Here is a 16,972-nt window from a genome sequence, read left to right on the forward strand (position 1 = left end):
TTTGGTACTTCTCATTTTCTGCTCTACCAAAGTAACAAATGTCTTTCAGCCTTTTTCAGCTCTATTGGATTGTTAAGTAATTGGGTGGAAAACTCCTTTCCTTCTTCAAGATATTTACTGTATTGAGGTATTGTTGTAATTTAATACTGCAAGAAGATTATGGAAGAAATTAATTTTTTCTTTAAAAATTCTAATCTTGACTAATCTGGCTTTCCTGAGTTTCTGCGGTAATATTTGTCCTTTTCTTTCTTCTTTGATTTTTCTTTATGATGTATTCAGATTTTTCGGGATCAGAATTTTTAGTGCATATGTGGGAATTAAGCTGTATTGTGCTGTGCCTTGTCAGCATCATTGGTTTCTTGCAAATAGCTCATCTGTAAGATGAACAGCAGCTGTGTAAAGGTATTTGTTGCTTGAAGTAATAATAAGGAGATTACTGACGAAGTTCAGGGTTAGGTAGAACACAGCTGAATAACTGGTGATAGAAACTCTTATCACAGGGAACATAGTGTTATTTCCTCAGGTGAAAATCAGATGTGTATTACATTATGTGTCATCTTTTTGTTTCTTTGTGGGTTTGGTTTTTTTCCATTTGCTTGCTATACAGTAGGAAGTTTTCTTGATCTTACCTTAATTAATGAATTTGATCATATTTAAGCCATTGGTTGATTTTCTGTGATAATGCAAACAGCAATGAGCTTGATTCACTTACAAAAATGTGAGCAAATAAAATAAAATTTAGTGTTTATTAAACATGGAGCAAAAGCATAACATTCACAATCAAAATCTGATAAATATAATGTAGGACTTCCTCTAGCCCTGTGATATGCCTGAAATTAATGTCATTTTGAGAAAAATAGGGATGGCCCTTTATTGTTAAATTGCCTGTATTATACTGAATAAATGTATCTTCTATAAATGTATAAAGATGGGGAAAAATGATGTAAATTGCATGTAAGTACTTCTTTAAATCATTGACTTCAATTTTATTTTTGTGTGGTTAGTAGGCATTGAAGGACAAAACTGTGCATAAGCAAATGTGTCATTTGCTGGGAAAAGAAACTTTTTTATGTTGTATCACTGATTTTTTAGAAAGAGAATCAGCTCTAAGTTCCTGAATCTGAATGATGCTAACAGAAAGGATTTCTACAGTGATACAGGTGTTTTAGTCTGGCTGCAGGGATTCTCTGCATTCCTATTAACTTATTGTCTCTGCAACAGTTTTAATGACAGTTACAGGATTTTAGTGCTCGATCAGTCCCCGTTGAAGCAACCACAAGTATTTCTATTGGCTGTGAGTAAGGATCAAGGCCTTAGTGACTGACAGTGAGCAAAATAAATTTTATCTGATCCCAGAACAAATGGATTTTTATGACACAGCAATGTGTGGGTAAAGAGAAACAAGAAGATGGAAGAAGACTGGGAGAAGAGGACATTTATACTTTTCTTAAAGCATTTGTCAAAACAGATTATGTCTTTCACAACACTAGTCTGAAAAAGACTATGTAAGTTTTTTTAATCTAGGGGAGCTGTCCCTTTCAGTGAACCAGAATGCCATTTCAGTAGAGTTTCATACAGCTGTCACAGCATCTGTGACAGCAGATACTGAAGAGAGGTTTCCCTCAACAACAGTGGTGTCTCTGTATTGTGCATGTTTAGATTGATATACATACCCACAAATCCATATGCAAGTGTAATTTACAGCATGTGTTAAGTTAATGTTAATATCTGATGAATATCACAGCTGCAGGTCCTGTGACAAGCTGTCCAGTATGCAAAACCACTGTTGATCCAGCAGCTGCATTAGAAGGAGAAATAATTGACTGCCAATCAGCAAGCCTTTGACACAGGCTCCTTGCAATGACTGGAAGCTACAAAAGGGCTTGAAGCAGACCTTTGCGACTTGTCAGCCCATTATTTTTAATAACAGAGCCATGCCGTTAGTGTAATGATTCTGATTCTATGTTTCAAGCATTTAATGGCACCACATGCAGCATCAAGCACAATAAATGTGACTAGGTGCTTTGAAAGACTTTAACCTGAATGACTGTGAACCCACATAAAATATTTTTGTGGCACAAGAAGCTAATACGAGCCAATTGAGTTCAGAGAAGAAAAAGATTAAATCTTTTTAGATTTACTGTCTGATGATAAGGAATGAATATGAACTGTATTGACAAGAGTGATACAGATATATTTTAAATGACTGAGATTGAGTTTAGGATTATTTAGGGTACTGGAAAATGAGTGGTAGGAAATGGGAAAGGGGAAATTAGTGGCAGAGAAATTACATGTAGCTGTAACTTGCCCTCTGTGCTTTGGTGCTTTGAATCTTTACCTGTTCTTTTGAGTCCTCATCAGACTGAAAAGACCAAATACTGGAATTTTATCCTGTCCAGAAGATTAGTAGTGGCTTTTCTTGAAAAACTGATACAACCCTTCTGATAGAGAACCCATTGTTTTCACAATGCTTCAGTACAATAATACCCTTAGTTGGGTTGTGAGTGTCCTTAGCCTGAGCTGGAGGGGACTGCTGGTGCAGGATCTCCACCAGACAAACACATCTCTCTGCCTTCACTTGAGAAAGTGTGGAGACAACTTGATCTCCAGTGACTGGCAGTAAAAGAAAGACTATCTGGGATTTGGAATTGAATATCTGGAATTGACTGGGAGAACCAGAAGAGAGTTGTGGAACCAGAAAGAACAGAGCAGCCAAAAAAAAAAAAGGCCCAACAAACACATCAAGCAGAAGAAAAAAAATAAAAAATATAGGGAAGTTCTGGGTTTAGCACCAATTCTCCAGCCTATTTCTATGTCACCTAGTCACCTCCAAATGCAAACTGTTCAACACTCATCCACATTACAAAGTTTGCAGACAGAAGAAGTTAACATTTCTTTGCACTTGGACAATGCAACTGATATAGCAAAAGAACAATTTAGCAGAACTTGAACATCAGTTACTAGTAAAGGAAATCAGATGTGGGAGAGAAACTAACTGAAGTCAGAAGTTAATTATCTAATCAGGGTGGAGGGGGGAATTATAGCAAATCCTCAGGAGAAAAAAAAAAGGATAATCTAAAAGTTGAGTGTTGGAAAAGTGATGTAGAACTGGAAGCAGAGTCTTACAGAGGGATGTACTGACTAAAGTATATCAAAAGTGCCAAATGCCATGGCTACAGTGGTTTTAAGGCAGCAAGCAATCTTAATGTGAAATGTGAAGTTCTAAAGCTTTAAACTTACAGTTAGTTTGTCTTTTAGTATTAAAAGGCATGGTAGAGAGCACAAGAACAGAGATAAATGGTGTTTCTCATAGATTCTTCCAAAACTCTTAATTATTTTCCTGCCCAGTGAATCTGCTTCTCAGAAGCAGGAGTTGGTTTTTTATCGCTTTGCTTAGGATGTTTTTTCTTTGGGTTTGGTTTTCTAAGGTTTTTGACTGTCAGTAGCACTGAGTTACACCACTTGCTTCAGCAGGGAATTTCATTCTAATACCACCTTCTTTTATTCTGTCTTAACTTATCACATGGATGGCAGAACTGTGCAAATCCATTCATTACTTTCATTTCCTGTTATTTTCACTTCTCTTTGGGGACCTGATTAAAAGTAGTCCATGCTAGTACTTATTATCTCTGGCGTTGCTCTGTTGTGTTCTATTCCCTCTTGCTTTTTTAGCCTTTGGAATTGATTAATTAAACCTTAGTATATAAAGTAATAGGAAGCACAAATTTTTTAGTTTATTCATTAGTGTGTTGTGGGAGACATGTAGGTCTGTGCTGTGCTCAGATAACTTTTATCAGAAATTATTTTGGTAACAAATACAGTTTTAGTACAGTTTTAGATGATGACACTGAAAATACTTTACTTGTGTCATATTGATATTTCAGATCATGTAATGCCTGACTAATTGTCTCTCCCTTTCACCATGTGGGCTTGTAAATGTGAGCTTAGTGCTCTGATGGTTTGCCACTGAGTGCCAGTTCCACAAGCTTTGATGCTCCCTCAGAGCAGCAGTAATGTGAGAAGTGTCATGGGGCAGACAGCCATAAGGAAAGGGTTGTACGAACCCTGCCTGCAAAATCCTAAAGAAATTCGGTCTTTTTTCCACAGGGAAATGTTACAAGAATTTGATGTAAACAAAGCAGCTCAATGGTCTGGATGGACTGTTTTGTAAAAATAAGATACTCTGATTATTTTAAGTGTCAAAAGACACAGTATCACTAGATCCAGATGTCCAAAAACCATGTATCAGACCACCGAAGAAGTATACCATGCTATCTGGCCATTTTTGGAGCCCATGGAGGAGGTGATTTATTTTTATTCTGAGCGGCTGTCAGACTTCCATGCCTACAGTAAAGCATGGTCTTCCCAAAGGCAGTTTCACTGGCCTCTGCTTATTCTCTGCTGCTCTCCAGAGGCAGATGAGATTGCTTCCACTTCACCTTGGTTCTCTCTGGCATTTTGGTCTCCACCTGGGTTTTGGCCCCTCCTGCTCCATATCTGCTGTTTCCATTCACTGTAGAGTCCTCTCACTAAGTGTTCCCCAGCTGCCATCACTCCTCTGACCTAATCATGAGCAGATACCTTTCACCACAGAGAGTATTTAGTGGACTTTCATGTAGAATGACTTGAACATGGAGCAGACAGAGCTCTCTTGCCTTCCCTGTGTCCGCCACCGCTGGCTGACCCTCCAGGGAGGTGGGGAATTGTCCTGGCAGAGGCCATAGCACAAGTTGGTACTGGAAACTTTGTGCTTCATGTATCTCCTGCTCACCTTCTGCTTTTACATGAATAGTGCTCTTCTGTCTCTTTTGCTGTTCTGTCCAGTTTCAAGAGAAATTGCCTGTTGGGTGGTCACCTTGGTGAAGATCAATCCACTGGATAACATTTGAGCATTTTACTTTTTTGCCTGAAAGTACAGTAAAGAGCCTGAAAGTAAAGAAAGTACAGTAAAGACCATTCTAGGGCAGCTTTAGAGGTCTCTGGGTGTGTTTCCTTATAAAGATAAAAGGCAAAAATGCTGGGACAAGGGTAACTTTTCTTCTTGGAAAATGTAACTATAAACATTACCTTTGAAGGACCTGATGGACTTCATGGAGAAAAGCAGGGATCTTGTTTTAAAATCTGTTTCATATTAGCATCTTTTGGGGGCTGTGCTGGTAGTTTCTCAAATGATGAACATTTAGCCACAACACTCTGATTTTCTTGCTCTCATTTCCAGACAGATGAAGACATGCATGTGTCTCCAATACAAATGGATGCATCTCCACCACTGGCATCACTGAAGTGGCCAGGAAATCAGCATATATTAATGCTGACACTGCATTGAATAGGCAAATAGACAAAATTGATGTTCTCAAGCGAATAGCTCTGAGATTATACCTCTTGGTTATCTCACTTGTTGCAGTGAAAAACATTTGTGTTTTGTCTGACATTGCAACATATGTAGAAATCTTTTCTATTCCCTGTCATCCCATAAAATTGAGTAACCACTTGTGTTAGTCTTCCTCCTGGGATTGCTGATGGTACTAATTCACTGTCTGCCTCCTCCTGCTAAGTCAGCATCCCTAAAGATCATCTCTCCAGGTAAGAGCTGATATGAGTTTCAGAGAAGGCAGCTGGGCTGAGCAGGAAGCTGCCAGCTGGGCAGTGGTTAGGCAAGGGCAGCAGTTAACACATTTATTGTCACAGCTGAAAAACTCACCAGCTGTTAGAATTTGCCTACACGATCCTCCTTACAAAGAGGAATAAAACAGACATCAAAAACTGCCCTGCAGGCTAGCTGGCTGATTTTCAGTTTCTTTTTCAGCTGTCTCCAGCTGTCGAGACAGTGAATGAGAGGTGTTTGACCAGATTATAATAATTTTCCTGTCTCAGAGAAGGGACACTGTGGAAAAGTCAGAGCTCCAGCAGGAGCCTGGGTGCCTTGGGTGATTCTGAGACCACTTAAGCCTGCAAAAAGTTAACTGTCATTTACTGGAAGCTGGACAGGAAGATATTCACACTTGCTGCTGGGGCTAGAAATACACAGTTACTGTGCTAGTCCTGTCACAGGTTCCTCAGTTCAAACCTGCCTTGGCAGCTCCCACCACAAGACTTGGGTGGAAAAGTTGAGTGAGTGCCAGTGGTGTGTGCAAACATGGGATTTCTGTACTTTTCTTTCTACTCTCAGACAAAGGTAAGGATGATTTGCCAGTTAGGGGGAAAACAAAAATACAGTAAATATATTTGAAGCAATAGCAAATAAATCATTAGTTTCAGTGCTTGTGAAGACAAGCCCTTAAACCAAGATCCACGATGCTATATAGTGTATTTCTGGGGATGGGGGAGAAAGAAGTAAATTTTTAAAAAATCTTTTTAGCATTTAATTTCTGAAATAGAGGATTGAAACTTTGAGCAAGCATTGCCTGTGTGCTTCATAGTTGAGTTTGGTTTTAATTTTGCTTTAAAATATTAATCTCTAATTAAAACTCAAATCACACAGCATAATTTATTAGCATTCTTAGTTAGCTGCAGTACTAAAAGGAGAAAGATGTAGCTCAGGAGTTTGAAGGGAACCTTTTCTAAGTATTAACTCATCCTTTAACTCCCCCAGTGTGGTCTGTGTTGTTGGATTTAACTTCTCAGCAAGTTATTAGGAAGGAATGTGTGTCTAATGATTAACATTTTGGTTTCTGAGAAGAGAAGCCACTCATCTTTCTTTCTTTTTTTTTTTTCCCTTGGTGACACATTGACAAATCATTCCGTTCAGGGCAGTCCAAAAAATTATTCTTATGAAAGTATTTTCAGATGTGGCAATCCTAAATTATACATGAAACATTAGATACTCTATCAAAATGGCCTCTGAGAATCATCCTTTTGGCTGCCAGTTGTCTCCCTTTCCTAAGGGATACAGTATACCAGTATGGGCCAGGTTGGCAGGGACTACAGTGGATTGATCACCTGGTCCAACCTCCCTGCTCCAGCAGGCTTATCCTGGAGTACTCTCCCAGAGGATGCCACTGTAGTATCCATAAAATACTTTTTCCCTAGTATTTGCTTATTTTTATGTTGAGTGTGTGTGTATAGAACATATTAATTGTTGGGGTTTGAGTTCAATCATTTGCCTAGGAATTTCTGAAAGCAATTAAGTTTTATTTAGCATTTTGATGTATTTTGTGCCATCTATGACTCTAGAGAAACTTCATCTTTGAAATGTATTTTGTTTAAAATCAAAAATAGATACCAAGTATGTAAAAGAAAAGCCTGATGGTTTTCAGACCTCTCTTAATTTGTTCTAAGGAGACTTAGTTGATTTAATTAAATTAAAATCTTATGAAAGACTGGTAGTGACAGAAAAGAAAAACACCAAAGGCTTTGGCAGTGTATAGACTGAAGGCTTCTGCAGTATATAAACACTTCATTAGAAATGCTGTGGCTGGACACTGTGTATTTATATTGACTTTTTACAAAAAGAAGACATAGGAATAATAATAAACCTTTCTCAAAAATAAGCAAGTCTGCCAAAATGGACTATCCCCTTGGAGATTGTTCTAACTGGATTGAAATACAAAACTGTAGAATGGTTTGGATTGGAACAGACCATAAAAATCATCTAGTTCCTAAAAAAATCATTAAAGATAAATTGTGAGCTAGGAAAAAACCTTTTATGTAATTAAAGATTTTAAAATATAACATTACAGAGTCTTTATCTCCAGTCCTCCCTTTTGTTATGTGTATTAGCCTGTAGAGAGTTAAAAAACCCATTTGGTACCTGTGAAGCTAATTGAAATTTTGAGATTTGGGCACCTGGCAAGGGGTAACTGTAGGAGACTGGTCTCCATGGGTTTATTGTGTAACAGGAAAGACTCCATCTTCAGCTTAATCTCCTCTGTGAAGTGATTTAATTCTGTTATCTCCATGCACTGATTATCAGGGGAGCCCCAAAGAGATGAATTTCTGAGAGTGCCCTTGCTGGAGTTGCAGAGCTCTCCCATTTCCCCACCTTCTCTCATGGTCAGACCTGTGGCTGGCACACAGCAGTGCTGCTGGATTACAGTGTGGGGTTTCAGCTGTGCAGCCAAATGGCATGTGGTCATAATTTTAAGACTAAAACATGGAAAAACAATCATATTATGCTTTCAAAGTTGTCTGGGGACCACAGGCTTCCTTCGGGGAAAAAAGCGGGGGAGGATTTGTGGTTTTCTTTGAAGCCCTGATGATTCTACGTTACTTCTGCTTTCAAGGCATGTTTGCTTGGGGGTTGAGACTCAAGGAGAAACATGAAGTGCATCCTGGGGTGCCAGGAGAGGAAAGCTGCAGGAAAGTTTGTGTGTCCATTGCAACACCCTCTGCCTGTGTCTCCACCTCAATTTGGAAAGGTCCCTCTCTCTCCTGGGTGTCTGAGCCACAGCTCTGGTGGTGTGGAGGGACATAAGCCAGGTTCTGAGGACTGGGCTGGGCAGCACTCTGCTCCTGCAGAAATCCTCTTAACACAGGATTAAGTCTAACCAATTCCAGTCCCAATCTGTATTTTCCAGGCAGATCCTCCTTGGCCCCTCAGCACTGTTGGAAGTACCAGGCACAACCCGCGTGCTCCAGCTCTGGTGAATTTCAATGGACCCCTCTCAGTGATTTCTCTGTCCTAGCATTTTGCATTTTCACCCATAATCACAGGGTGGTTTCTTACAGAAAAAAAAAATCAGCTTTAGTAAAGTCCAAAGGGACTGTTGGGGCTTATTTTCATATTTAATTCTAAAACCTTTCTCAACAGCGGTATTGGACATATCACATTGCTGCTGCTGTGTCTCTTTTATTCTGGCCTTTCACCTTTTTACTGGCTAAGTCTGCAGGAGGATACTGACTATCCAGTTGTGCTAGTGCATTTTGCATTAAATATTGAAATTCTGACTTCTTGCTCTGCCTCCAGCTTGCAGAGTTGTCCTGGCATCCTCCAGGAAAGGTTGGGGTATAGTAAACAAGTTGTCTGCAGAGACAAACAGTTCTGCTTGCTGATGACAAGAATTTTGATAAGTGTTTTGACCCTTTGAAGTATTTGTGCAGTTTCCCTGAGGATTTGCTTTTCCTTTCAGTTGAAAATTAGCTGCTGCTTTATATATATTGGAGATGTAGTATAATTTTTTAAAACTCTTTTAAATATGGTTGTGCTTCTGAATTTCAGTGATTTTTTTTAAAAAGCAACCTTTGAATATTTATATTTCCTCTGTGGTTCCCTCTCTTCGTACACTCTGTACATTTTAGAAGACTTAGTGATCTTTCTTACTTTCTGTTCTTATGTACAGATGAACCAACAATGATCTGCTGGAAAAATACTGAATTGAGTTACCAGCAGCCCAGGTCAATCAGGCTGATATTTCCCAAGAATGAATGACAGTAGAATTACAAACACTGGTTTTCAGATTCTGTGGCACTCAGTGTTCAGAAACAAAATTTATAAAATCAATAAGAAATATTATTAACCAAAATACTATGGTTCTCTGATCCAGATCCTCACTTCAAATTTGTCTTACTTACATAATAAAAGTTATAATAAGTCCTAAAGTTCTCTGAATATGTTACAGAAACTTTTTGTGTGTTTTATGCAGTGTAAAATATACTATTTTAGACACAGTGATTTCAGATAGGTTAAAATAGTACCCTGTAAACTGAAGATATTTTAGTACTCATCTGGATCTTCAAAGTAGTTTGAGTAGTGTGTCTCCTTCCCTCTTTCCTTCCTGAAGTGTACAGTAGGAGTTTTGTTTCTAACTCTGATGCCAGTACATGACTGACACTTAGTACAGGTTGTAGTGGATCAACATAAGAAAAATTGAAAAATTCAGTGGCAAGGTAAATTACAAAAAGAAAGCAAGACAAAGGAATGCAGCTAATATAAAAAGTATCATACCTGGCCCCATTTGCTGTCCTCCATCTCCTTCTGAAAACTGCATTTGTCAGTTTTCAAGACATTTGTGACATTAAACTATTAAACAGAGTGAAAATAAGATGCCAAAAATTTTCAGTGCTCTACAGGTTTTGCTTTGACTGGGAGGAGTGATCTGCACACAAGTTTGGCACAGAGTCATAAACCTCCTTTTGAGAATCCCCCAAGTGCCCTGATCAATCTTTGGGTTCAGATTCCCACTGTTGTTTCTTGACTTGAGTAATGGACATCCCCAGACAAAAAACCTGTAGGAACTTGCAACATTATGTAGGTTTGCTAAAACTTGGGAGTAGAAATAAAACCTTTCACCAGAGACTCAGGTTTGCATCTCAAGACTTGAGGAAGCCAGTGCATAACTTCATAACCGAAGAGTAATGAGATACCCAGCGCTGACTTTATGGCTGAATGGTAAATAGGTTCTTAGCATTGATTTGTTTTAACTTTGCAGGAGTTTTTGTTCACCCTAATAATGGTAATGGTATAGAGCTTGAAAAATGTCTGAGTTGGGACCACTGGTTATGTTATCTCATGCAAGGACAGAAATCAGTACTTTACTATGTCTAGTTATTAAGATTTACTGAGCTGTTTTGTTTATTTATTGCATGTTATTTTCTAGGGCACCTCAAGTAATTTATAAATGTACTCATTGTTTATAATCCCTGACACAGATATATTTTTCCATTTATTTTGTTCTGTTTAGTTTCTCTCCTTTTTAAAGTTCTGTGTTTTGTTTAAAAGTATACAATATTTATGATTTGGAGGGTGGAGAGGGCAGGGCTGAAAAAAGAGCACCCTCCCCATTTCCTTTTCTTTTTTTTTAAGCCTAAATACTGTTAAACACAAGTCAAAGTCTACTTTCCCAATCAAAAATGATCAGAGTGTGCAATCTGTCCCATTCTGTATGCTGAAAGCTTTGTTTGATTATTTCCTGGTCTCTCTCTCCAGGAGCTGACTGTCTGCGTAATGCACACTGCAGTATCATCTTAAAATAAGGATGGAGTTAAATGGAATCAGAAGTAGTACTGTGGCTGTTCCAGTTAGTGTGAGGGAACATAGAAAACTTTCCTGTTCCTTTGCTCCCAAAGATGAAATATATCCTATGATCAGTTGGCTGGAGCCCCCCTCCTATGAAGATATGCAGAGAAAATTGAGCTGTTCAACCTGCAGGAGTGTTTGGAGAGACCTCACAGCAGCCTTTTAGTACCTAAAGGGGTCTGCAAGAGAGCTGAGAGGGACTTTTGGCAAGGGCAGGTAGTGATAGGACAAGGGGGAATGGCTTTAAACTAAAAGAGATTAGGTTTAGATTAGATAGATACCAGGAAGAAATTTTTTATGGGAGGGTGGGGGGACACTGGAATCAGCTGCCCAGAGGAGCTGTGGCATGAAGTGTTCAAGGCCAGGTGGGACAGGGCTTTGAGCAATCTCTGCCCATGGCAGAGGGGCTGGAACCAGATGATTTTTACTGTCTCTTTCAACCCAGGCCATTCTATGGTATGAGAAAATACCACACATCCATAGCTGAAGCTTGCATGAAAAATAGTTGAGGGACTGAAGTGCAAATTGTGGGTACTACCACTTATTGAAATGAGCTTTTCAGTGACAGAGCTCACATCTGAGGTTAAGCCAACACATAGCCTTGTTATTTTGCAGATTTACCAGAAATACGTTGATGCCTTTTTTTTCCAGCTGACCCAACTGAAAAAAATCAAAGCTCCATTAAATAGTACCTAAGATGTTACATAGATGTTTATTCTACTTTTTTTTTGCATTAAGATCAAAGAATGCAAGTTCATAATTTTCAAACCATCTTAAACAAGGAGAATCTTCCACTCATGGCAAAACACATTGCTGCATGCAGAAAACCTTTTGACAGCTGTGTTTGGAAATGTTCCTTGTTAACAAAACACACTACATCAAAGTGTTCTGGCAGGTTGTATTGGTATCAGCAGACACTGGGGTGAAGTGCAAGTAGGAACTCTATTAGGTTTTCTGTCAATTTTGGTTGATGCCTTGCTGCAGGAACAGCTCGATGTTTTCACTTTGAGATTGATTGAGAAACTTTCTAGAAAAAAGCACATGTGCTTTTTCCATTTGTACCACAACATGCTAACTTTTTGAAATTCTGAGGGGGTTTTTTTTCATTTTTTTTCTTCCTGTGAACTTTATGTCAGCTCTTTTAATCTGGGTGATTTGGAAACAGGATAAAATATTTTCATCTAGAAGTCAGCAGTTAGAACTTGAGATAGCATGTAGCAGAGATGGGGGTCTGTTCTTGGGTGAATAACCAGTCTGCAAGTTCTTCAGACTGTAGAGGAGATGTTTCCAGACATGTTGTCTGCTTGTACTCACCTTGATCCTGTTTCCTTTAGTATCTGATGCTTTTACATTACCATTCAAAAAAATTCCAAGCCACAGTAGACTGAAGTGCAGACAGCTTGTAAACCAGATGTGGGTTTCTCTTCACTCTGTAAAAAGTACTCTAATTTTTGTAAGAGAGATCTTAAAATGTGTTATTAAGATACCATAAACTTGTGTTCTGTTTCAGTTACTCAAATGCCATACCAAATTGGACTTGTGTGGATCTTTGCAGTATCCTGATTTCATTGTGTCATTGATTTTAGTCTGCAGCTATAAAGATTAGAAACACTTTTTGGGCTATTATTTACATCAGAGGACTTACATGTGTCCCCACCTCTTGCACCTTTATGGTCAACCAGGGGAGCCTCATCAGATCTCTTTCCTTTGTGCTCTCTGTGCTTTTCTCTGCTTTTGAAGGTTAATGACTTGGTTTTATTTTGTGTGTCTGGCAGAAGTCTCAAAATACCATTTATATAGCTAGCAGGGAGATTGACTTAATGGAGTCTTAATTCCCATGCATTGGTAAAACTTCAGTTATAGACAATCTTTTGAAGAAGAGATTTTAATGTATCTGAGAACTTCTATCATGATTTATTGGAGTTTTTGCTGGGTTTGGGTTTTTTGAGTCACATTTTAACTCAGGAAGAATACCATATTTTCATGATTGTGCAACTGCTAATTGATGTAGTGGCGGCTTATGTGTAAAAGTAAAATGAAAATTTTATTTATATACAGATGTGTTTGTGTTTAATGCTCTTTACAACTTGGAAATGTGGAAGATGTTCCAGTAGCTAATAAGTGTATTTGTATGTAACATTCATCCTAATAATAAGCCAATCTAATATGTCATTATTCAACTAGGTGCTCTGGAACACTGGCTAACCATTCTTTAATTTCAGGAGTTTTTTTGCTGCTGGAAATTTCCAGGGGGAAAGAACCCCCACCTTTTTGTAGTGAAACTTCAGTAGACTTACCATTCTGAGTCTCAAGCAGCTTTAGTTTCTAGTTTCTAGTGGGGTTTTAGCAATAAATGTGATTTTCTCTATTCTCAATACAAATCCTAAGATTAATTTTGCTGTGAAGTATCTTCAGGTCATAATTATAACTGAAGTTACTCATCCTGGTACGAGTGCCCAGACAGAAAATACATACTTATCCTAGCCTATCAAAGTCTCATGCATTAAGAAGTATATGCTACATGCAATACTTTAAGTTAAAGCCAATTCTGTATATATGCATTAATTTAAGTTAATGAGCAATTGCACTGTAGAAATTAGAATTAGAATTGGAGAGTGCTGTGTTAAGTACAGAGGAAAAGAGGTGAAGTATGAGAATGCTTTCTTATAGTCGGTAGTTTTTTGTCGTGTCTTCAAACGTGATATCCTGCAATGAAACACTGTGACAGTGATAAGTGTGATGGAGCCATTTGTGAGCCAAAAGACTGGGTTGTTGCAAAAAGCAACTGTACAGCCTAAGCAGAGCTGGACTGAAGTAATTCAAGGTCCTGTGGGGAAATCTGGAAGGCTGCTGAAGCATGGCTCCTTACATACATATTAAGTACATTTAGATTAATTATCTTCTCATGATAATGTTATAGCTACTGCCTATTACATTTTATTAACATTGCCTTATAGATGCTCATGATTATTTTCTGTCTTTCTCTTCCCCCCATCTTAGTGGAATCGGTCGAAATTGGCCATGGGCCTCTGGTGGAAGCAGCATTTTGGCAGAATTTGGGACTTTGCATCTGGAGTTTGTACATTTGAGCCACCTGTCTGGAAATCCTGTCTTTGCTGAAAAGGTTAGACTGCTCCGTCAAAATCATGTTGTAAAAGATAAAGCACATATTCAGAGACTAATATCAATAGGGAGAGATTTGGATTTTCCTCAGTTGTAAGCATTTGTCACATTTTCTCTAATTACCTTGGCATGTTTTTGTATTAAAAAGTCAAAAGTCTCTTCCAAAATTATTCTGATATATGTTCTTGTATATGGCCCCATAAAACATTTAATTTCTGTTTATCTTCTACATTAGTATCACATTAAGCAATCAGACTGTACAGCTTTCTTCAGTTCTTTACTTAATGGGGTATAAACAAAACGTGACATTATATTCAGAATAATAACTGATGCCTAGAGAAAGCAAAGCACCATAGTGATTTCAACAAGTTTACTTTTCAAAATGCTGTATAATATGACTGCTGTCAGTGAGATCAGAAAGCCCTTCCATTGCACTATAAGAAATATATTTTGAACTCTCTTTGGGGAAGGAAAAAAGAAATCACATCCTTAGACAAACCAGTTGTTGTGCATACTAATTCTTCCAAAAGTTGATAACATTGTCTTCTGGATACTTTATATATATATATGGGCCATGGAAAGAACTCCTCCTTCCCTCAACTCCCACCTGAACAATTTTGCTTTGCTTTTTAACATACTAATAGCCAGCAAGTCCTGTTCTTTATCAGGACTTTATCACTTTATCATTTATCACTTGTTCTTTATCACTTTATCATTTATCTTCTTTATATTTCCTAATTAAAACGTACACTTGTTCTGATTTTGTATTCTTACTGCAGCTGCCCCATGTTACCTAAAGCTGATATTATCGACCTAGTAATCTAATTATTGAGACTCCAAATGTGTAGCAGTAGGTCTAAAAGCATTAGTCAAATCTAAAATTATTATTGGGTAGGGATTGAGTGGCTTTGCTGCAGGACCATTGTCAGCATTGGAATAAATTTTGTGAAACAAACTCCTAGCAGTTTTCATGTATTTAGGGGTAAATATAAGGGCAGTTTCTCTTAAATTTGGACTGGGGATGGGGAGTGGATGAGTAGGGAGTGGCAGCACTGAGGAATAGACAGAAATAAATTTTCAACATAAGTTAATTATCTTGTGGCATTTATGGTAATTTAATGCATAACATCTGTTCTACTAAGGGACAATGAAAGTGTGTATCTTAAAAGTCCTAGCCCATGGTTCTTCTACACAGTGGCATCATGCTCTAGCTGCAAGATGCTGGAAATCTGTTTACGTAAGCTATTCTTAAAACCTTTTAGAGACTGCAATTCCAAAGCCCTCAGAGACAAACCATTCCAGGGCTGGTACACTTGATAAAGAAGAAACACTGGAATAAGCTTTGCATGGGTGTATTCATAGAAGAACTCATTAATTGAGGTCTAGGACTCATTGCAGCCTACATTTGGGCAATGAGTAATGTCAATATGCAGGAGGCAGTTTGTGTACCACAACAGAAATCCTTCTGCAGCTTGGTATAAGTTAATTTATCTTCTTTTTCAGTAGCTACTTCACTGGGTCTCTAGGCACTCGGGGGTTTATAATGAAGCTGTCAGTACCTTTTTGTTACAATTTCTGGCCTGCAGTGCTCAGGGTCCTCATTCTTCCAAGCTGCGACATTTGTTTTTCTGTGAATCCTAAAATGCAGTATAACTCATTTCATGTGCTCTGCAGTGGATTGTGCTGCTGGATGGCTCCAGCTGCTGAGCATCTGGACTGTAATTGTTTCCCCGGGCATCTCATTTGTAGTGAGCTCCTTAGCAGTGCCGGCAGAGCGCTGGGGGCTGCCTGGGTCCCTGCTGCTGGGCAAGCTGCTGGTGTAAAGCTCAGTCAGTTCCAGCCGCGCTCTCCTTTCCAGGCAAAACTCCTTTGCAGCGCGCTTCCACATCTGCACTAGGTGATAAGCTTAATATTTAACAGCATTTTCTGATTTAGGTATACAAGGAATATAAATGCTGATGTAGCTGAGGTAGTTAAGGCATACAGCCTCAGTGAATTTCAGCATCCTGGGGAGAAGGGGGATGCTCTGCATGGCAAGTCCTGAACTTTGGAGCTTGCTCCTGTTGTGTTGTTTCATGGCTGACAATTGACACAGAAACTCTCGAGGTTTTCCGGAACTTGTTTGCATGATGATATCAGCTTTTTCAATAGTGATACAATTGCGCAGGGGTGTTTGGGTGTGTGTGTTGAATAAGATCAGTGGGTTATTTTTAGGCACATTTACACTCCTGTATTTTGTGGGGAAATGGATAAGTGCTCAGTGTTTTGTACCTTCCACTAGGTAATGAATATCCGAAAAGTTCTAAATCGCCTGGATAAACCAGAGGGCCTTTACCCCAACTACCTGAATCCCAGCAGTGGCCAGTGGGGCCAGCGTAAGTAGCTGAAGTCTTTGCTACTGTGACCTGTCTATCAGTCATTAACTTCTTTCAGTCACTGTTACATTTTTTTTACATAAAAAGAACTTTTATAATGTATAGAAACTCACTTTGTATCTGAGGTTATATAAAATGTAAAAAAATACTACAAATATAAAATTAATAATCTTACTTGCTATATTGTAATATACTTTTTCTGAGCTTTCAGTGTGACTTGTGGAAGCGGGGAAATGTATGAATATGTATGACTTTGGAAAGGAATTTGTGGACTACAGAAGTCTCTTATTCAAAAATCTAAAGTGCTCTCTGAAGTAGCTGTATAAGGAAGCTTTATCAGCTTGTCTGAATCAAATTCCACATTTCCAGAGTTGTGTGGCTCTACTGAAGGAAAAAAAGTAATAAGACAAGTCTTTCCAGTTAATCCTAGCTGTGATTTCTGTTGAAATTTAATGCCACCAACTGAGGAAGCAAACTAAACAGAAATGTGTCATGGCATTAATCCCCTTGGAACCATTAC

General features: G+C 38.5%; 1 protein-coding gene across 2 annotated transcripts in view; it reads left to right on the forward strand.

The window, feature by feature from the left end:
- Positions 1-16,972, forward strand: part of MAN1A1 (mannosidase alpha class 1A member 1) — a 140,400-nt gene that overhangs the window by 97,987 nt on the left and 25,441 nt on the right. For both annotated transcript variants that reach the window (XM_071437807.1, XM_071437815.1), the window contains 2 exons: positions 13,955-14,078; positions 16,359-16,452. In XM_071437807.1, coding sequence (XP_071293908.1) covers positions 13,955-14,078; positions 16,359-16,452 — 218 coding nt within the window. The remainder of the gene's footprint in view (positions 1-13,954; positions 14,079-16,358; positions 16,453-16,972) is intronic.

The sequence above is a fragment of the Agelaius tricolor genome, unplaced genomic scaffold, assembly GCF_023055355.1.
Source record: "Agelaius tricolor isolate 1412-34295 unplaced genomic scaffold, bAgeTri1.0.p SCAF_1, whole genome shotgun sequence".
Classification (NCBI taxonomy): domain Eukaryota; kingdom Metazoa; phylum Chordata; class Aves; order Passeriformes; family Icteridae; genus Agelaius; species Agelaius tricolor.